Here is a 23,228-nt window from a genome sequence, read left to right on the forward strand (position 1 = left end):
TTAGGGAAAGATGCAAAGACCTGACTTTTCTTTTCAAATGGAGTAGAACTTGCACACAATCCAAGCATGGCAGCACATGGAGGGAGTCTGGTAATGTAACAATTTACATTCCTTGGCATTTTTGCCTACTGAGAAGTGCTGCATATGAAAACATGTTGCTACTGAATTCTGTACTTCAGAACAAGCAGTCGCCCCCTCCGTTGAAATTGTTTTCAGACTAATTCTTTCGTTTCTCTGTATGAGAAATGGTATTCACATTATTGCTGACATTACATTCGGAATGCACCCAAGATGCCCTTTGCACAAGCCAAAATGCCAAAATGTCTGAATCACCGAAAACAAAAGTGCAATAATGCTTTCTCTACCTAGTTATAGCATTTCATATTTGCAAATATTTAGTTTATGAAAATTTGAAGATCCATATAATACACATCTACATATTTTATAAGACATCTCAGTTCTTGATCTCCTCAACCCTTTATTTTTTCCATGACTGCCAATGTTATATTTCCTATATTATGGGTAGAAAAATTAAATGGTGGTTTTGGAGTTCCCTTGCTGTAAGGGAAGGAATGAGAAAAGGGAGAGTGAGAGGGATAGAATGCGAAGGAGGGAGGGAGAGAGGGAAGCATGGATGGCAGGGTGGTAGATGCCAAGGGAGATGGGGACAGCTGGGCTCCTCTGTGGTGGGTATTAGAGCTTGGCTGTTGACTTTGCACAGACCAACCGACAAGGTAAGAACTGGACTATAGTTGTCTCCGACTGTTTTTAAAACTAGAGAAGGAATATTTAGCTTTCTTCTAAAATGTGATTTTTTTCCTTTTAATGTTATGATTTGCAAACATCAATGTTTTATGATTTTTTTCTGTTCAAAGTATCTGGTCTTAATCTCTCTGATTGCAGTGCAGCAATTACCAAAAACATAAAAATGACTTATGTTGCAGTTCATTAAGTATTAAGGATCTAACTGAGCACAGTGCTATAGGTAATATTTTTGGCCAGTTGCATGACCCTGATGATACCTATAAGAATTGTGTTTGATACCAGATAACCATATCCTTATAGAGGGTAGGTTCACTTTTGCTGGCAGCTTCAGCTGTGTCTTGTATAATCCTTCATTTCTCCAACGTGTTTTTGTCTAAAGAGTGCTTGAACATTTATCTCCATTCGGCTGAAAATGCCTCGTACATTACGGTACCATTCAAACTATCATTCCACTTATGGGAATGCTTTAATATACGAGTGCTCAGCGTTTCTCTTTTCCAGTTTTAGTATGAATCAGATTGTATTTTGTTTCATTCTTCACTTTGGTTTCTTTCTTTTTTGGACCTGACAATGAGTTTCCTGAATCAGCCTCTGGTTTTCATTATAGGATGTGGTTGGGCTGTGTGGTCTGTGATATATGGCATTGTGATGGTTGTGAAGTAGAACCCAGGCCTGTCACACATTACACATGTATTGTTCAATGAGGACCCAAGCAGTATTTGTCTGGGTGGGCTATGGTGGTCAGGTGACAATTAGCTCAGTTATGTAGTTGTCTTGGCTGAGCTTTGTGACAGCCCAAAGTCATCATCATCTTCTGTGTCTCTAGTCTTTACTACTCTAGTCTAGTCTTTATTTTCAGAAAACGTATATTTTGCTACACTTGCACTCAATTATCTACTTTTCACTTTTCAGGACAAATGTAAGTGTGACAATTGACCTCATGAATGCAACAAGTACAACCATCATATTACTTCTTGACTACAAACATTTGATTTCATTAGAAGATCGTACATTAACAAAACCTGTACCACCTTCATGAGATGAAAAACAGTTTGGGAGTAAGACTTCTGGGTAGTGTAACAAGGAGAAAGCCACACATCCTGCATGTCAGTTGCATATACAATGTACCATTGCCAGAAATTAACAGCTGGAAACCATGGTAGGAGGAACAAAGCTATTTTTTTAAATATTTTCCATAATGGCACAAAACAAAAACTTTTCATAATGGCAACTGATCACCTAATGATAAACTTGGAAAGGGTGTTTTATTTTCCATTAGCTTTGATGTGGTGATGGCAACATACATTATACCGTAACCTTACAATTCTGGCTTATATACTGCTGATACAAAGATTGATTGCTCATGCTATCCAGCTAAACCTTCAGTCCAGAATGCATAAACTTATACACTGAAACTGCAAAGAGCATCATAGAGCATTGTATTGTCCACTGACAAGTAGTGTGGCTGCAGTGATCCTTCCCTCTTCTGGTCTATTTGTCCATTTGGTGGTTGAAGTAGAGCAGAAACAATGAAATTGTGTTTATAGATGCACAACCATTGTGGAACAACTGTAAAAAGGTCTGAATTGTGCAATGTACAGCAGTTCAAAGATGACATTGAAATTACATTTGTTTCATTATGTCATTATCTTGTCATTCACTGTCTCTTCCAGTTTCAGAATTTTTCTCCACCCTGTGGTTAGCACAGTAATAGCATAATTCAGATGCACTATTAAGAAAATGTGAAAAACTTGAGTGTCAGTGAAAACCAAATCTGATCTAGATTTGTATAAAAAATAAATTCAATGTACAATGATGTGTCTTTAACAAAATGACACACCTTTTCAAATGAGGTGAACACTTTGTAATGAGAACAAGGATTTATTTGACCTTCGTAGGGATACAACTGTTTGTGAAAACCATGGCTTGAAAACATGGAAAAAATGCAACAAACAACAAACTTTGATTTTTATGCATGTGTCTCTTGGCCAGGCCACTTATAATTCCACCTTTGTACTGTTCCATCCTTGCCGGGTTGGTCTATGCGCTCCTTTCTCAAGGTCGACCCATCTAACCATCTGAAAACAAAAGACACTTCTTTCGGTTTCTCACCATTTTCCTCTCTCAAGCACACAAACTCAAGACACACTTACATCACACAATGTGCAGAAAAACCTGATTCATTCGTACATGGCCGTGATAAAACAATGGCAGGGGAGTACAGGCAAGGCGAGAGATTGAGGAGTGTGGAATTAGCTAATCCTTCTAGGGCCAGGGAGCCCACTGATAGAGCCTGAGAAGAAAGGCGGAGAGAACGAGAAAGCGAGAAGTTGAGGAAAAAGGGGATTGTTGTGATTAAAAGACAATTATCTGTTCGCATCAACTTCCCAGTGTCAGTGAGTGCCAGGCTCGGACCGTCCTGTTCTTCTCCCCAGGCAGGACAACGGACAATGGCTGCAGTGTGGGAAAGCTGAGGCTGTGGGGTGGGGGGGTTATCTCATAGAGGGTCGTGGTAATGCTGTTTGCTCCAACAGTAAGCGTCATTAACTTCCCCTTTCACATGTTTTTGGAACTCAAAGACTAGAGAAGCACAAAAAAATTACATTTATATCTCTCCTCAAGCCTATAGTACTTGTGCAACACCAGTCTGTTTTTGGCTCAAATAAGCTTGGAAATGTGGTGCTGAAAGATGGAGCAGGGGATTAAAGGAAAATTTGTGTCATAATAATCATATTATTAAGAGAAAGAAACCAGGGAACTGACTCATATGGCTAGATTTTACTGAAACCTTTATACTAGGATATACTAGGACTTGAACCTGGTTGTTGGGAATGGCTCAAGTAGTTGTCTAATCATACAACTTTCAGATTGTCATGAATATTGCACACACCTCAGCTCCAGTCAGGATTAAACATGCTTCTGAATGATTTGAAGACCCAGTTTCTCAGTGATGTCTAAGATATTCCTTGGTGGTGTTTCCTGCTAAGTGTGGGTGTGAACCACATGCTCCTGGAAACTTGGTTTTACCCACCTGCGTATAACCATACAGACTGAAAACAAAAGTTTTCAGTATTAAGATATGATTGCGGGAAACATTTTAAATGATACATTCTGAAAAAAAAGATCAGTAGGTTCTGAATAAATGTAACTCTCAGAAGTGTCAGTAGAGTATAGCACTGTTACAACAGGTTGAGTGTGAAAAAGTACCGTGATCTCCGACCTCTGACAGTGATGCAATTTTTAGTTGAAGGGATTGATCCCAGAAGAATGAAGTTATTTCTCAGAAAAGATTTCCCCACATGCTGACAGCCAGGACCCACAGTTATCATTTTGATGGCTTGAACCCATCAAAATCCAAGAGATACTTGTAAAAACTCCTTCCTTTGACATTCAAGCATCTTGTGTAGAACAGAAATAAAACGCTGCTCCTGCGTGTCTCCAAAGATCACAAGTCACGGGAAGTTTGCAAAACACTGCAGGCTTTTGTGGGACTGACAGTGTAGGCTCTGGATTTATGAATGGCCAGACATGGGGATGGAACAATACTGGTACCCTGAAGAAGTGATTTCCATATGGGGGGGGAATTGAGTATTACAGGGGCAGCTCGATTAAGGAGGAGGAGATTTTTTCTTCCCCTCCCAATGGGGCTTGGTACAGAGAGAAGCTAGTGAGCCCCATTACAGAGGGGGGAACAAACCAAGTTTGCTTGTTCTGTGTTTATGTGGGATAGGGAAGTTGAAGTTGTTAAGAAGAGAAAAGGCCCATCATCTATCTGGTCCATCTGGTGAGTCTAACTGGAATCATATTCCAAAGTATTTTGTTTTCTATTATGAACATGCCACCTTTTGCAACTAGAATTTCATTGACCCATCCAAGCATACCAGCACATCACTTGCATTGTCATTTTTAAGTATTCTCACTTTTGTACTCTGGCTATCTCTTGTTCTTTAATTGTTATTTATTGTTATTGTTACTGGCATTATTTATTGCTTTGTTTTTTTGTGCAGTGCTATTTATTGTTTTTGTCCATAGTCTGTGGAGAAGCACTCAAACAAGAATTTCATAGTACTTTGTGCACAGTACTTATAGCAATAAACCTTGAATTTGAACTTGAATCATTTATCATGATGTAATGATGTTTAGTGCTCATGGTTCCTTTGGGAGATTTCATGTGTACTTTGATCTATTTATGTGTCCATGAGCCATTTGCACAGCTGAAATAGAAAGTATGCTGTCATGCTTTTCTTATTTTAGATAGTGATATTGCATAAGTGCAGTTCTTTCAGGATAAACTTAATGGGTTTAATGGTTAACAAGGTTTTCCTTAATCAGTTCTCTAATTGTCACTGTAATTCTTCTGCTCATATGTGGCACTGTAACACTGAATACTCTTACGGTTAGTATGCACTACTTAAGTCTGTTTTTGGTTTTTCAAAAAAATATTTGTTCAACCCAACAATGATACCCTTATAATCTGTGATGAGAACAAGCGGAGGTGGTCATCTGTTTAAACTTTTAGATCTGCAATACGGATATAGTCCAGTCACTTAATTCCGTTCTGCCAGTCCTTTCATATAAAGAGCAGTGAAAATATTAAATAGGTCTCTTGAAAAGGTATATTTTCAACATATTTGCACACAGGGATTTTTGATCTTTTTTCAAGCATATTGAGAAATGAAGGTGATCTAAATAAACAATTTCAGTTGTTTACTGTAGACAATCAAATCCACTTCTGTCCAAAAATGTTAAAAAAACCCCAAACTTCTCATTGGGTGAACTTCCTTTTTCACACCACTGTACAGCCTCCTTAGGAGGACATTAAGAAAAATATGAACTCCAGATGGGTCAATGCGAAACATTTGGATCCTGACTTTCATTTAATGACAACTGGTGTTCTACGTTTCATCGTACTTAACTAAAGTCTTGGTAAAATTGAAAAGGCCTTGAACTCGTGTGGGTGGCGCAGTGGAGCAGTGGAAAGCAAAGGTGCCTCACAGTGCCTGGGCTGTGCAATCGAGGGTCCATGTGATTATCATTTAGTCTACACAGAGTCTGCATGTTTTCTCTGTGTTTGTGTGGGTTTCCTCCAGGTGTTCTGGTTTCCTCCAATAGTCCAAAAATGTGTTTCAGGTGACTTGTAATTGCCTGTAGAGTATCATCACACACACACACCATCTGAAATTGCTTGTCCCATGCAAGGTTGCAGCCTAACCCAGCAACACAGGGTGTAAGGCTGGAGGGGACACACCCAGGATGGGACACCAGACCATCACAAAGCACCCCACAGGGGACTCGAACCCCAGACCTCCCAGAAAGTAGGACCTGGTCAAACCCATTGCACTACCACACCACCAAGTCCTAGAGAGAGAGAGAGAGTGTGTGTGTGTGTGTGTGTGTGTGTGTGTGTGTGTGTGTGTGTGTGTGTGTGTGTGTGTGTGTGTGTGTGTGTGTGTGTGTGTGTGTGTGTGTGTGTGTGTGTGTGTGTGTGTGTGTGTGTGTGTGTGTGTGTGTGTGTGTGTGTGTGTGTAAGTAAGTAAGTAAGTAAGTAAGTAAGTAAGTAAGTAAGTAAGTAAGTAAGTAATAGACAAGTGTCCCATGCAGGGCTTACTCTGCCTCGCCTGGTACCCTATGCTTCAGGGATCAACTCAAGGCTGCAGTGACCCTGCTGTAGCACTCTTCCATTACTGATAGTGAGTGAGTTGAATGCAAGGGGTGTACTGGTGCAGCAGGTTTGACTGGGTCCTGCACTGTGGGGTTTGAGTACTGCTTGGGGTGCCTTGTAACAGACTGGCATCCTGTCCTGGGCATGTCCCCTACCCCTCCAGCCTTGCATCCTGTGCTACTGGGTTAGGCTCTGGTTTGCTGTGATCCCACCTGGGACAAGTGGTTTCAGACAGTGTGTGTGAGAGTAGAATTCAGTGCATCAAATGAGTAAAACCAATACAAGGTTCCCCTGTGGAGTTGTGGGAAGCTTCATAGATGATGGTGTATATGTTACGACGCTGTTAACTGCATAGTCTCTGTGCTTTGGCTATTTAAAAAAAGTCTAAATGATTATACTTTGCAGCTATTTAAGTGCATAAATTGTACTTTTGCTGAGATGTACATCACTTTGGACAAAAGCGTCTGCTAAATGAATAAATGTAAATTTAAAGGGTAAATGTATTCAGTGTATAAGATCTATTGAGTACAGTACTTTCTATATACGTTATATCCAGACCACTCCTTTGTACAGTGTCATTGCTAGAAACCTGTTTAATCACAAGGAGAAGCTTGGCCTACTTCTCGCACAATGTGTATTTTACATTTCATGCTAAAATATGACGTATGGACTTGTTGCATTCACACACCACACAAATCATTTGTCCTTTACATCAGAGATCTGACAGCAGGCCATCCTCCACTTACGAAAGAGCTCAGCTCTGATGACCTTTTCGTAAGTCACAAATCCCCTTGTACTGTATTATAAAAAGCATGATAACATAAAAATTAAGATGCATGGATGCTACATTGTGTACTGAGAAAATGGTTACTTTTTTTTTCACTATTTCCAACATTATTCATGTTCAAATAATATTAATATATAATACTAATATGCAATAATAATGGAAATACAGCACAACATTAAAATGATATATTCATGCTCTTATTTTCTCTTTCTAAATATATTTTATCTTGCTTTTTCTTTTCTGTACCTGCAGTATACTCACACTAACCAATGTAAAAACCCTGAATGAAATCACAAGTAAAATAAAACAATGTTTTCATGAATAAAACTCAGTTGCTGATCTATACACTGACTGAACTGAAAAGAAATATGGGTTCCTTACAGCAGTGTGGTCAGCCGATGTTATCATACAGCAGATGGAGTGGTCATCTTTAGACGTCATAACAAAATGTCGGGAATTGAAAATGATACAATAAGGTTGATGGGATGGCCATCGTAAGTCAGTATGATCGTAAGTTACATGTGTCATAAATCGAGGATTACCTCTACATAAAAGTCCTAGGGGTTCTGAGCCAACTGAATGTAAAATGTCAACTTTAGCATTTGTATGCCTCCGTGGATTTCTGAGTGTTTTTATAAGCTAAGCTGCCTAGGCTGGCAACCGTTGATCACCCCTCCCTTGACTGACACTCCCCTGCTGGGCAGAGGAAGAGACAACTCCTGTAATGAGAGAAGTCCTGCAGCTCGCCATCTGCCCACAGGGCCTTTGCTGAGCCATGTGGAGCTGAGCTTGTGTGAACTGGCCAGAGAGAGACTAAACTCATTCAAACACTCACAAATGCATAGAGTGTCTCAGTCTCAGAGGTATACACACATGCACACACGGAGCACAAGGAGCTTGTTGACAAGTTCAACAGGAAACCACCTTCAATCTTCACAGCACAGAGAGAGACTGAAAAATACAGATGAAGATCTCCCTGCTGTGCACACTTCCTTTCCTTTTAATTTTCTTCCTTTTCTCTTAATAGGTGATATTTTTTCTTTTCATTCACGTATTTGCCATCACCAACCAGAAAGTGTACATTCATGTATGTATCCTTTGTGTACATTCACTTCCTACTTATTTGTAAAACATATTAACGCTGTTGATGTGAAATAACACACCAGTCAGTTCAAAAACCACCCCAGCTGTTGTAGTGTAAGTGATAACCCAAGGTACAGCGGGAATCCACCGTATCTGAAGGTGCCGTCATCTTGATCGGCTTGGCTTTGGTTCACAGGATGCGAAAAGTGAGTAGTTGTGTTGAAAGACCATCTGTCCTGGAGATAATTTTAGCTGGTGAAAAGCTAGTGGATGCAATGGATTGGTACTGTGTGGCAAGCTGCGAGGAGGCACGTTCTGGAAAATTCTCCTTAATACCTGACTGAAGAGGCAAGTGTTCTGTATGTGCACATACTGTATATGAGTGCAACGCCTGGACACTGAAGCTTTTAATAAATGTAAATGTAATGCTTCTGATTTTACTGCTGATTCACCCCGAAAGACCGTAGAACGATGAGCGCACATGACACACTTTGTTGTAGATGTGGTGCTACAGATGTATGGATGACTTTGAGTTCCTCCTTTTCTGTTTTGAGAAACTGAAAACTGTAGATAAAACTTGTCTACATCTGACTTTCCAGCCAAAGGTGCAGATGGTAGTTTGACAAGAATATTTTCATGTTAGCATAGAGGGTTTTTTAACTGTGTCTGGCAGCAGCAGTTCTGACACTGTTATGCTTTTCTTGGAACTGGAGGACTTGGGACTTCTCCCTACCGTCATCACCACAGTTTACCCCAGTAGCGAGTGCTGTGGAGGTGTGCAACATGCGACCATGTATTCACTGTGGTTGATGATGTAACACTGCTGAGGTATCTCATTATCAAAGCAGAGTTTGTAATGGAAATACTGTATGAATATTACAGTAATGAGTGATTGTTAGGAACTCCAGCCGCAGAGAGACTTTCCCTGGGGGTGAAGCCTGAGGTCTGACTGTGGAAAGTGTGTTTCTCGCTGATGCAGAGCAGAGGAGGGAGCGCCGGGGAGGAAGGGTCACAGGCTGCTTTGTTAGCACAGGCGCGGAGTGTGTCGGCATGCGTTGCGCTTGTGTGTGGGTCTGGCATGTTTTGCATTCATTTGCAGAAGCTCCGCCTCATGAATGCCGCATTCAGGGGGACACAAATTTGCCACCTACTTCGAAACATTTACTAGCAGTGCTTGTTTTGGTATACGCTTCAAATTTTTTATTTGAGTTCAATTTGAATTTTTCTGTGATGTTTTGGCCTGAAAGAAACATACAATGAAAGGGTTAATATGACAGCAGATGATTCAGGGGAACAAGTTTTGTGCATTTTGCTCTTTTTATTTGTGCGCCACGACGTATAGCACAAACACAAACTTTTACTCCTCAATCGCAACAGAACATACACAAACCCGGGGACAACTTGAACTGCAACATATGACACATTGGAGATGAGCAACTAAATATTACAGGTATGGTGGAAAGAAACAAATTAACTGTACTTCAGAATCACACGTCTACAGCTATGTCTCTCTTTCTGTTAATGTAATGAACACATTGCATTTTCTGAGATGTATGTCACTTTGAAGAAAAGCGTCTACCAAACGAATAAATGTAAAATGTAAATGTATTTACACAGTAATCTTCCAAAGTAACTAAACCATCCTTAACACAAAATACATTAACATGCTACACTGGACTACACACAATTAAAAGACGACATACACACTACACAGCCAGGGATGATGAGAAGGGTTTCACCGCTGCACTGCTACAATATTACCTCCGATCACATCATTTACACTTTTGAAGCCAAAGCCTTTGTGTTGGGTACTTCAACACACTGATGTACAATATATTTAAACACAGGATGCAAATTACTGCTGTCATTTCCTGACCCCTTCTCACACACCGCAACTGTGTATGTCATACCTTAACCATAACCAGTGTAAAGAAGCAATCTTTTCCGTATGATCTTCATCTCTGCCCTTTACCTGAGAAACTTTCTTACACATACAGAAATAAAGATTTTTTTAAAAAAAAAAAAAAAATTTTTTTTAATTGCAAGTGTGTGGGGCATCACAACACTATTGATATTAAGGTCCTCAGCCTGTTTGTGTCCAGTTGTTGGTGAGTCCTCAGCCCTGTGCTTGCAAGTTTGTGTCCACTGAGAACATAGGATCACAAACTTTATTCTAAAGTGGTACTGAAATGTCCAAAGTGTTGGACTTTCAGCTGAGACATATGTCAGTTTTGCAAGGTATGCGTGGTGTGGGCCCCGGGCAGAGAGAGAAATGCCTGGATGCATATTCAAATCTGCCCACGACATACATCGATGCAGCTTGAAGCTCAAAGTATCTCTTTCTCTCCTTCCGACCCTCTGCCCTCCAGCAAGAGTCGAGCAGGGAGGAATCCACATTACATTGCGCAGCGCTTTCCACTCAGGGAAGACCACAAGGAAGCCTGTGGAGCACAAAAAGCTGGTATGAGGCAAGTCATTTCCATCCTCGTGGGAATTACTCGGGTTTCGATGTGGTTCACTTTTTCCCCTTGACTTCAGTAATGACACACCCTCTGCAACTCATTCCTGGATGATAATACTGCCTTAGTTCCATGTTAACAGAGGTACACTTCTGCTGTCTACACAATACATTCACAGCGTTGTGCTCCATTGAATTTACAAATGTGTACAAAACGTAAATATTACTATCTAAAATTTAATTAGAGAAATAGTACCTGCTCCCTGTAACTACTGAAAAAACATTGCTGCAATGGGTGCCGGATCCTCTGCAGATGACAGAAATAAAATCTACATAGAACAGCACTCATAGCTGTGACCATATTTGTTACTTTTGGAATTTAAACAAATTAAATGCTGACACTGACATGTTTCAGCCTCAGGCCTTTTTTAGTGTATATCTTTTGACGAAATTTGCCTTGAAGTCGTAACAGGTTGTTTGTTATAAATTTCACGTTTAAATCCCTTAGTTAATAAATACGGTCACAAAATGTGAGCGCTTTTCTATGTACACTTCATTTCTATTATCTAATATTTGAAAGAAACCTAAACCAATCCGTATTTCCTGTATCTCTAATTAAAAACAGAGAAATGGTGATTATGTGCATCCCATGCTTCCTGTCTCACGTTAGACTAGGAATTGTTCTGCCTTCTAATTTCTAAGGGCAAAGTGCCCTTTTTTGGGTTTTGGATGAGCAGTGGTCCTTATTTTATTATTAGCGTTGGAAAGGATCCACCCCTCTTTTGATGACTGCTGTACTTTCATGTCTTCCTGACAAGGACTGTGCAGTATATTGATTTTAGTGGAATGCCTATTGCCAGAGATGAGCAGAATTTCAATACCAGACAAAAAACCCCAAAATATCCGTGGTCTTGCTTTCTAAATGAATGCTTTGTACTCCATAACTGTTTGTAATTCCACTGATGCATCTTCTCACCCACGTAGTGTGATGAATCATGCTGTCATATCATCGAAACACGTGTTCATAACCCAGAAACATAAAGTCACCTGCTGATTATGTATATTTTTTGTAATGGGCTACAGAGCAGGATTAATGGTAGGTATGGTGATTGGTGATGGTGGTTTACAGATTGGGATTATAATGAGACATTATAATGGTCATGACACGCTGGTCTTCTGCACGAGCGCATAAACAGGTGCTGTGTGTCTCGGCCCTGTGCCTTTGTGCCTGTGTATCAGTGGGAGCGCTGAGGTCATTGCCTGGTGCTGATGTCACTTGTTTGCTGCAGAGGGTGAGGGCAGCCAGGGTGTCTTGGTGTGAGCAGTCTCTGGTGCTCAAACGGGGTAACTGCAGTTTAGAATACAGTGAGGGTCTGAAGGAAAGGAGAACTTTCCTGAAATGCTGTTGTTTAAAGTGCAGAGGAGCAATGGTTACCCCTTACTACAATCAACAGTAAGAGCATTTTCTATTTTGTTTTTACATTTTTGGCTGGTATCACCCAAAACATGACACCTTGATAAATGGATGTTTTCCTGATTTAGTGCTGACAATGCCTCCATCTCTTTCAGAAACACAGTGGTAGTCTGAAGATATGTGGTACTTAGAACTGCTGTTGCCTCTTTTGCTGCTTTTCAAAGGTAATACAGGAGTGTCATTCGTACCCATATGGCTTCATCTCACACTGAAAACAGGAGTGGTATTGAAATTAACTGTTAATGAAATTAACTGTTCTGTTATATTTTCTCAGGTTAAACAACTGCGTCCTTCGTGGAAGTCTAGTATTTTTGTCGAAAATTTAAAAAAAAAAAAATTTAAAGATTAAGAATTAAGTTGGATCTTTCCATTCTCATTACCTGCACATACTCAGTGAATGATTTATGCCTTCATTAGATGAGACAAATCAAGAACATCAAAATACATTACTTTCCAAAGATTATGAGCTAAAATACATGTGATATATGAGATGGAAATAATATGTGGCTTTCACATGATAGGAGATATGACTTGACCCACGCTCACCTCTTCCTTTTTGCTCCCATCTGCCAACCATCCTGTCCACCAGATGTCAGCGCACAGTGGAATGTGTGGATGCCGAGGGACATCTCAGCCATGACTAACTCATGCGTGGTCATTCCCTGCACCTTCATGTACCCGTCGAGCATACGGCCCTACCGGGGAGTGCATGGGATCTGGTACTTTGGCCAGCCTTACCCACAATTCTTCCCCCCGGTGGTCTACAAATCACGCACAGATATTGTGAATGAGAGCTACAAAGGACGCACTAAGCTGCTGGGCGACCTCAACCAGAGAAACTGCACCCTGCGCATCAGCAATCTTGGAGCTGAGCATTCTGGGAGGTACTACTTCCGCGCAGACCTCGGGGGCGCCAACATCTTCACCTACCCTGACTTCTCCGAGCTCAAGGTGTTGGGTATGTTGTGTGGGATCAGGATTTATCCTATTAATATAATATTTTTAGATCACATGGGAGTTAATTTCAAGAGCGTGATGACACCATACACTTCTGTAATTAGTAATCAGGAGCTGTTGGAATTTTCTGATAATGTACTGTCAGATTTTTATCACTGGGCTTAGTGTACTAAGTTCAGTTTACCTTCTGCATTCTGTGTATATATTGGGTATCACCTGACCAGTGACAACTGGGTACTAACAGTGTAAAAACACTATTCTGAAACAGCGTCATTTTAACAATCCTATTCATTTCTGTTTGATTCCCCTAGTATAACAGTATCACAGTAACAGTAAAACATAACAAATTACATTTAAGAGGAACTTGAAAAGGTGACTATAAAACAAATATAGAAAGTAATCTAAAGTGCTTGATAGTTTCATGTGCCATTTTTCACTGTAACTCAGTGTTTGGATTTCTGCAAGACATTAGTGTTTTAAGATTATAAGGTGGCAATTGTAATTATGATCTTACATGAATTACAGTGTTTTAGTGAATACAAGGTGAGCCTATCAGGCCTGAGGACACTCCCTCTCCTTCGTTAACCATTTGTCCTGGTCAAGGCAGTGGTGTTCTGGAGCCTGTCCCAGAATGGGGGTGTGACATGCCAGTCAATCGTAGCACAATCAAAACATTTCAATTTAAAATGTATAAATTACAACAAAAATTAGATTTGTTAGATTAGATACATTTCTTGCTCTTTTTGATTCTTTTAACTGTATATCATAGCCAGTTCCTCACAGCAGTCACAGCACACCCTTAGTTGGACTTAGCCCAGTCAGACAGCATGTGTGTATAGCACAATCCAGATTCCAACTGGTGTTCAGGGAGGCTGGCTTTACTAACTACTAACGAAGCCACACAGGATGATGTGATAATGACACCACCTTTTTCATGACACTACTCTTTTTGTCATTGTTCAGTGTCACTTGGGGTTTTAGTTCTCCCCATTTCCTGTTCTACTTGTATACTGGTGCTTCATATTTGCTCAGCAATTGATATGAATCAAAAGAAACCGTTTAACCTATTTATGAGTCCTCTCTATAAATTATTTAAAGGAAATTAAAGGACAGAGCCTTTACAAAACTAATATTCAACTTAAAATGTGCTGACTTCTTTAAAATAAAATGAAAGGCAATATTTTTTTCATGGGGGCGCGGTGGCGCAATGGGTTGGACCACAGTCCTGCTCTTCGGTGGGTCTGGGGTTTGAGTCCCGCTTGGGGTGCCTTGCGACGGACTGGCGTCCCGTCCTGGGTGTGTCCCTTCGGCCTTACGCCCTGTGTTGCCGGGTAGGCTCCGGTTCCCCGTGACCCCGTATGGGACAAGCGGTTCTGAAAGTGTGTGTGTGTATTTTTTTCATTGCATAAAAACAAGGATAGCCAGGAAACAACAGACAGAAAATACCAAGGAAATCTGAGGCTCCTTTTAATTAGTACCTCCACAGAGATCAACATGCACACACCAGAGGATGAAACTGCTGATGAAATATGGAAAAATGGCTGATGGAACAGGTTATTTACGGCTTTTGAGTGGGATAATTCCTCTGCCCCCTTTGCCCCGCAGACCAGCCAAACGTTGACATCCCTGAAGAGATAGTTAGTGACACAAGCTTGGATGTGACTTGCTACGCACCAGACAACTGTCCAGACATGAGCCCTGAAATTAGCTGGCTCTATGCTGACTACCTGCCAGACCCCCAGTACAGCTCGGAATATGTGGAGGAGGGAAACACGGCGGTGTTGTCCAGCACACTCACCTTCACACCCAAGCCCATGCACAATGGCCAGCTGCTGGGCTGCCGTGTCCACTTTCCCAACACTAGCTTCGTCTATGAGCGACTCATTTACCTGGACATCAAGTGTGAGTACAAGTTCTGCAGCTCATTCCACATTCAAACCACCTTCTTGTGTTAAAAGTCATGCCATTTATTTTCACCCGATGTTTACTCTTGGGAGCATTAGTGTCATGTGACATGAACATTGTAAACCTCCTATTCAGCTAGTTTGGCATGTTCTTCATACACTCACATGTCTAAATGCACACTATTTCTCTAACCTGATTGTCTTAACAACGTGAAATTGTGAGTCACGTGAAATGGTATATTCTCTACATATTTACATGTTCTGTTAATGTTTATACACACTGAAGAAGGCGTGAGGCCAAAACGCATTTGTATTTAAGTTTCATATTTAATAAATGCGGTCACAACTGTGAGTGCTGTCCTATCTATAATTTACTTAATTAAGTTATGAATTACTGTTAATGCTCAGTCTAACATGGGAGGTGATAAACTTTTAAATATGGTAGAAAAAAATAAATTCTTTCCCATGTTCACCTGGGCTTCCTTCAGGTGCACCAGTTTCCTCCCACCATCCAAAGACATGTTTGAGTGAATGCAAGTATGTGTCATTGCCCTGCACTTGAGGATTCCCCATCTCCCACCAAATGCTTCAGAAATAGGCTCTGAACCACGGTGGCCCTTCTTTGGAGATGTGGCTATTGATAATAAATAGGCTGATGTATAGAATGATAAATTTAAGAGGTGAAGTAAAGACCTTTTCTTTCTTTTTAAAATTGTATGGGACATAACCCTTTATGGCAGACCATCCTCGCTCAGTGTGGGTGAATGCATCACGAGAGGTGATGGAGGGAAGCTCAGTGACACTGTACTGTGAGGTGGACAGCAACCCCCCACCCAGAATCTCCTGGATGTTTGGAGATCAGGAGCTGATCTGGGACACAGCTTCAAACATATCCCTGCACCTGGAAGCAGTGGATTCTCCTAAGGAGGGTGTCTACACTTGTGTGGCTGACAATGGATACGGCACCATGAACAGTTCCATGTACCTTGCAGTCATGTGTGAGTGTCCATATTACTGCCATGTATTCTTTAATTCTCTGAAAAGCAAGCATTTATACAAAGAAAAGGCAAGGCAATACACAAAGCATTATCTAAAAACTGTACACCCATCTCAAACAAATCTCTGTGTTGTTACTGCGTTTCAGTGTGCTTGTTTTTGAAAGCAAGATAATTTTTACTTCCCCTTTCTGAGACAGTTGAAATAAGAGCCCCACACCTACAGGAACTTACATATTGCATTGCATGATAAATTTCCACTCATTATTGGGGCTGATCATCTTTGTAGAGGTTGGGTAGCTCTTGGTGAACAATAGCTTGATTCATAGAGGAAATTCAAGGGATTGAAAAGAGAAAAAGCACTATAAAGAGCATTTAAGAGGGACTGCAAGAAGAAGAGTGAAGTCAGAGGCAGAGGCAGAGAAAGGCATCTAAACTTGAGTTAGGGTTACGATTAATGTTAAAATTTAGAGAGCCAGTATTTATAGCGGAAGAGGATTTACAGTATTTTTTCCATGCCTCCCGTTTTTGCCTTATGCTCTGTCCATGTATACTTGTCAAATTTTTTACTTTTCTCTCTTCTATGACATTTCTTTCTTGCAGACCCCCCAAGAGAACCCTGGGTGAATGCCTCTGTCACGGTGCAGGAGGGCTCCACCGTGTTTTTACATTGCAGCACCCAGGGCAACCCCCCTCCCACGCTCACCTGGCTGAAGGACGGCCTACTGGTGGGCACCATCACAGCAGAGGAGATGTCTGTACTGGAGATTATGGAAGTGACCCCGCAGGGTGACGGCACTTACCGCTGCCTGGCTGAGAATGAGCATGGGCGCTCCAGCAGCTCACTCAATGTCACCGTCGAGTGTGAGTCCAGCAGCACCTATTCTCGCATCTTTCAACTGAAACAAATTTAATTTAGAGGATGCTTTACTCCAAAGCGACATACATCTCGGAGAACAATACAAAGAATACCTTACATTAACAGAATGAGAGATTTGGATGCAGACATGTGAATCTAGAGTACAGTCAGTTGGTCATATTCCACAGTATAAACCAGTATACATCACAAGAGTAGCTGCATAAAAGATTTTCCACTACTGAATTATTAAAATATAAAACGTAACAAACATGTACAGGCTTATCAAACACATGAGATCAGGGGAGAAGCAAGTCTGAAAGAGTAAAACAGTTACTAACAATTTATTGTGGATAGTTAATGTAATTGTTCTTGACATATTACTAAAAACAAAAAACAGTAGATTTATCTTTTAAATTAAATTATCGAAAACAAAACCATTTTTTAACCTAAAAGCCAGTAATTAAAAAAAGCTCATAGTTTTACTATACATAATTTTACTGTTAAATATTAAGCATTAATCCCATCTTGTTGATTCTTACAATACATCTTTTTACACAACCTCTACATTTCTGCAACAAACACATAAGGCACTCCTTTTTAGTTTAATCTTAATTTTTGAACATTAGATACATTAGCTAATCACTCCTTATTTTATGCATATGTATGTGACAACCTATGTGCCTAAGTTCAGTTGCAAGCCTATGATAAAGATGAATACTACTGTACCTACACAAGAAGATGTTTTTAGACAGTTTCAAAGCATTAGAAGATAAACAAGCCCGAACATGTTAGTGAAGTGAATTTGTAATTGCTGTGTCACTTGGACATAGCTTGGGCTGAGTTGCTCACTTCCTTTCCCAGTTGCACCAATACTTCTGGAGGAGTCCAAGTGCACAGTTGTGCGAGAGGGGGTCCAGTGTGTGTGTGTGGCCTCTGGCAACCCTGAGCCTATCATCGAATTCCAGCTTCCCGACCTCAACATCACCATCAATGACACAGAGAGCCGCTTCAACTACTACACACACACAGATGGCTACACAGCCACAGGCATGATAAAGCTAAGGGAAAAGACCAACAATGGGGGCAATGGGGCAGCAGCAGTCAACGTGCACTGCCATATCAGCAACATGTACGGCTCAGAGACTGTGCGGCTGGAACTCCAGCAAGAGAGTGAGTTTCCTCTTCTTTCCTCCAGATGGACAGCATCCATTTCTCTTCTGTATATGACCTCTTCATAATTTACCACATAATTCTTTAATTCTCACTGTAAAGTGCACAGCTTGTTTGATGTAGTGCAAATTATAATATCAGGTGTCTAATATCACTTAAATGTCTTAAAATTTCTGTTTTGTCCACTTTCCGATTCTTAATTTCACAAAAGCTGTAGTCCACATGCAAGACTTTAATTCTCAATGATGAAATTATACCGAAGTGTTATGATTTTGGTATTTTCCATTTTCCTAATATGCTTGGTAGAGGTTTTATCTGCATTAGTAATACTGTAATGAGCACAAACACAAGGGTAAGAATTTTGACAAGTATTTGCATCATTGACAGAGACGTATGACTAACTGAAATAATTTTTCTCTCATCTTCAGAGAAATACATGATGGCGGTTGTCATTGGGACCATTGGTGGAGTGGCTGTCATTGCCTTCATCATCGCTGCAGTGAGATACGTGGGACGTAATAACAAAAAGTGAGTCAGAAGAGAGACAAAGAATGGTGCTAGTGCTACTAACTTACAAAAAAGCAGGAGAGATTGATGATGGTCACAGTGGCAAAAAATAAGTGAGCATCCATAGTAAAAAAGTAGGTAGTGTAGAAAAGGCAAGCACAGCAAAATGAAAGGTATAAAAGCATTTCAGGAATTAAGTAAAACAATTCTTCCCAAATGATGGATACATTTTACATACCAAGACTAGATAAAAGAGATTCTTCTTGGCTTGTTTAATTAGAATTTTGCTTACCTTGGCATTAGGAAATTTGAACATTTGCTCTGCAACTGGGAAGAACAGTCTAATGTCCACGTCAAGATTTCAAAGGATATTTGACCAAATGAGATATGCTAAACATATTTATTTGTCACTATTCATCTGAAATATAAAGTAAAAGTGACAGCTTGTTTAAGGCACATGTGCACATATTCCTCCATTAATATGGCTCTGTCTGTCAGGCAAACTGGAGAGGTGTGGTGGTGCAGTGGCGCAGTGGGTTGGACCAGGTCCTGCTCTCTGGTGGGTCTGGGGTTCAAATCCTGCTTGGGGTGCCTTGCGACGGACTGGTGTCCCGTCCGGGGTGTGTCCCCTCCCCCTCCGGCCTTATGCCCTGTGTTGCCGGGTAGGCTCCGGTTCCCTGTGATCCTGTATGGGACAAGTGGTTCAGAAAGTGTGTGTGTGTATATTCATCTGAAATATAAAGTAAAAGTGACAGCTTGTTAAGGCACATGTGCACATATTCCTCCTTTAATAGGGCTCTGTCTGTCAGGCAAACTGGGGGGTGCAGTGGTGCAGTGGGTTGGACCGGGTCCTGCTCTCTGGTGGGTCTGGGGTTCGAGTCCTGCATGGGGTGCCTTGTGGTGGACTGGCATCCTGTCCTGGGTGTGTCCCCTCCCCCTCCGGCCTTATGCCCTGTGTTGCCGGATAGGCTCTGTGACCCTGTAAAGGACAAGCGGTTTGGAAAATGTGTGTGTGTCTGTCAGGCAGAAGTAAATGATTGACATTTCTTAATTTTGATGACAAATATAGTAACTAATGATGGAAAAACAAAAAACACACCTGCTTTTATTTATTTTAGCTGTCTGAAATGTAGGCTCACCCCCTGAAAGTTGAAAACATGATTGTAGTACAAAACCCTCAATATGTTCAGGACCAAATTATAAATGCTGACAGTTATTTTTCTTGTTATTCTGCAAATTTTTATTTACAATGCAATACCAGGACATATTTTCTGATGAAAAAGAAACAACTCATGCTAGGTCGAAAAGCTGTGTTTGACAGCTGGCCTCAATTTCTTTGTCAGTTTTAACTGTATTGCTGAGACTGCAGACAACATGTCATCCTACACAACTAGGGTGTCAGCTTGTTGTGCAAGATAGTTAACTAAGAAGGGTAAGAACAGGCTAAATATTTGGAAGAGGTGAGTGAGAAATGTTTCAATCAGTGTTGCATTTGTGTAACTGACTCATATCATCCAATCATGCCCAGAATATCAGCTATTTAGCTAATAAGCTGGGCAGCTTTCTAAAACTTCTATTATAAATCACAACCATTTCCTTAACTCTTCCCAATGATACCCTATTTGAACAAAAACCTTACTGACCTGAAAATAAACCAAAGGGAGAGAGCATAACCCCTTCAATTGCTTTCTTGTGTTTATTGTGAAGCCCAAAGCACAGATGCACTACCCCACTCTATTATTATTATTACTATTAATAGCCTATAATGTTGCTAGTTCCAGTTTACACAAATATAACTCTAATATTGACTCATATATATTATGTTGAAAAATGGTTCCTTCAGTCAAAAATAAATATGTATGGTAGCCCTGGTTCAACAACCAAACCAGTTATATAAATTTTATATCCTGTTACTTATGAGAGACATGTGTTATAAATTATGAGTATCGATGGGAAAAGAAGTTTTAGGTATCTAGGTTTTCCGGAATTACATCTGATGGAAGTGTAAAGACTTCCTGTATACGTTTAGGAAATATAAAAGGGAAATATGATTTTAGATGTTCAAATGACAAGTTATTATTGTTGATTGCCGGCAGCGGATACCTAAAGTGCTACCCTGAGTTAGTGACAGTAAGCAAGCCTGATCATGTGACTCCGTCCCCCAGAGAGAATGGCAACCCTGGGCAGGACCTGGTATCTAAGCTGGAGAACCCCTCAATGTTCTACAGCGCAGTCAAGAAGGACAAACAAAATCTGAGGAAGAAAGTGGTGAGAAATCCTAATGCTGAAACTGAACAGCTGTGGCACTTCCGTAATGTTATAGCATTGAGGGCATTTACATTTTGAAGGGAAGTTCTTATTCACACTTAACTGCTAAAGTTGAATTTGTTGACATGAAAGTGATCATTCTTTCTCAAGTGGGGGTGTCTGACTTCCGCTGGAGATATTTAGGTGTCAGATAGGTGATGGCATGCCCTACCCCAGACTCCCACCCCTCCCTCTTACTCTCCCTAGTGATCCTTGGCTCTAACCCTGCTTGAATAGTGGAGCACATTCCAGCCTGTTATTCTTCAGGAGTCATGCTTCATCGCCCTTGTGCATTTGTGTCTCTGTTTCTCTTCCCTAACTTCTGCACAGCTAAAGACTGAGCTATTGGGCTCAAAGTTTAGCTCGATCCTTGAAGAAACCTCCACGGTAAGGTTCAGATGCAAGCGTACATGCATTTTTTTCACCTGACTCATCCACAAGACGTAAATAAATAAATGGATACAGTAAATACTGACATGACCAAACATCATTTCGGTTTTGTCCGAGCTGAAAGAAAAATAAAAGCTCCTCTATATATGTCTGTGTGCATGGAATACCTAAGACTGTCTGTGTTGTCGAACAGTTAAGCTTTGCCCTTACATGGCTCTCCTTTGCTGCACCACCGCTGACCCTGCATGTCTTTGACTCTAATTTTTTCACCCATTCATTCATTAGAAGTTGCGTTTCTTCCCAATGACATTTTCCCCATTATTTGTGTCTCCATCTCTGATAACCATTCCTCTCATTGCTGCAGGGAGACGACGGAGAGTACCAGCCGGTGGGCTCCATGGCTGACCTGGAGAAACAAGAGCTAAACTATGCTGCCCTGGAATTCATTAGGGGTCGACCCCGAGATGGGGCATCTGTGCAGGGAGACGACGGCAGCGACTACACCGAGATCAAGGCCAAATGAATCACACTGCTTCCCTGATGCCCCAGCTGTGGGTGATGCATTGTGGGGGGTCCTTCTGCATCTCTATCTGATTCCCATACCTTCCACCATCCCTTGCTCCCTAAAACATCCTTTTCTCATTTTGTTTTGCCCAATACACTAACCTAGCAACTTCTCTGCACCCTCCAGACCCTTCCCAGCTGCACTGCTGTGGTCCTCTCTCCTACAGCCCCCTTTGGGATGGCCGTTGCACGCTGTGTTGGAGTACGACACACTGAATGACACTAAAACTCCATTCATTGTCATGCCCATATGTTCACCCCACCAAGTACTTTATCTTTTTTTGTCTCTGTAAGGTTTTGCAGTCACTCTGTGCTCTTTACTGAAATGTCTGCTGCTGCTTTTCTTTTTAATCTTTCCTCTTATTATTCCTCATTGTCTCTTACTCCTCATCTGTCACATGGCTGCCCCACATCTTTCTTGTTCTTTTGACTTCCTGTTGTGCTCATGGCTGCTCTCACCCTACCTGTGTCCTCTAAAAGCTGTAGTGTCAGGGAACAGGGTTTGTAAACATCTCTTCCCAAGTCCAGTTCTAGTTCTGAACAAACAACCTTCTCCACAGCATGTTTTTCACACATCATGTGTGAAAAAAAGTATATTTTTCATTGTGTTGTGTCTCTGCTTTGATTTGCAGGGGTGTAAGTGTAGGTACATAGATGAGGTAGTGGTAGAAATACAAGAACTTAGTTCTAAAGATATAAGGATTGGGGTGTTGGGGGCATATGTTTGTGATGGTTGATAATGCTCCCATGACCCTTTAAGAAATATAATGGATGAATTATACATTTCCGATTTTCTATTTTGAGCCTTCCAGGCTGAACAAGGCAAATTTTGAATTTTTATTTGTGAGTTCTCCTCCTGTTTTCTTGTTTATTTCTCTTAGTTCCCCTGTTATTTTTGTGAGCTTTCTTGGTGACTTTTTCAAGGCAGAATCCAAATTATTCGCATTCGGGGGAACCAATGAAAACGGGATCAGTGTTTTTTCAACAGATCTGAAAAGTATATTCCATGGAATTATTGCGTGTGCCTCAAAAACCTAGTCACCAGTCGTATACAGCATGGGTATTTCTTTACCTAAAAGTGCTTATAATGCATTCTGAAATTATATACTTGGCAAGCATGTAACTGATTCCTGATGATAATACTCCGAGGAGTCTTAAATCTGTAAAAATGGCACAACATACACTTGGAATCTAAATCTGTCATTTTAAAATACTTTACAAAAATCCCACAAGGATTCTTTTAGCCCTATATATTATTAATATTGTATCTGACTAATAGCTTAACTGACTTTAAACCACTCAGCATTGCTGCTGTGATAATAAAGAGCATGTAATAACAGTAAAGG

General features: G+C 40.8%; 1 protein-coding gene across 8 annotated transcripts; it reads left to right on the forward strand.

The window, feature by feature from the left end:
• The first annotated feature begins 642 nt into the window (after positions 1-642).
• mag (myelin associated glycoprotein) lies at positions 643-23,052 on the forward strand. 8 transcript variants are annotated; one of them, XM_018727005.2, is made up of 12 exons: positions 643-734; positions 10,667-10,765; positions 12,325-12,393; positions 12,819-13,187; positions 14,792-15,088; positions 15,831-16,088; positions 16,689-16,949; positions 17,806-18,114; positions 18,543-18,642; positions 20,787-20,889; positions 21,259-21,315; positions 21,683-23,052. In XM_018727005.2, the coding sequence occupies exons 3-12, from the start codon at positions 12,348-12,350 to the stop codon at positions 21,839-21,841; spliced, it is 1,959 nt and encodes a 652-aa protein (XP_018582521.1). In that variant the 5' UTR covers positions 643-734; positions 10,667-10,765; positions 12,325-12,347; the 3' UTR covers positions 21,842-23,052. The 8 variants fall into 8 exon arrangements, with proteins under 8 accessions (XP_018582521.1, XP_018582524.1, XP_018582528.1 ...); XM_018727008.2 differs by having other exon boundaries at positions 10,667-10,758; XM_018727007.2 differs by lacking the exon at positions 643-734 and adding an exon at positions 4,157-4,549.
• Positions 23,053-23,228: the final 176 nt, after the last annotated feature.

This window comes from Scleropages formosus, chromosome 18 (assembly GCF_900964775.1).
Source record: "Scleropages formosus chromosome 18, fSclFor1.1, whole genome shotgun sequence".
NCBI lineage: Eukaryota > Metazoa > Chordata > Actinopteri > Osteoglossiformes > Osteoglossidae > Scleropages > Scleropages formosus.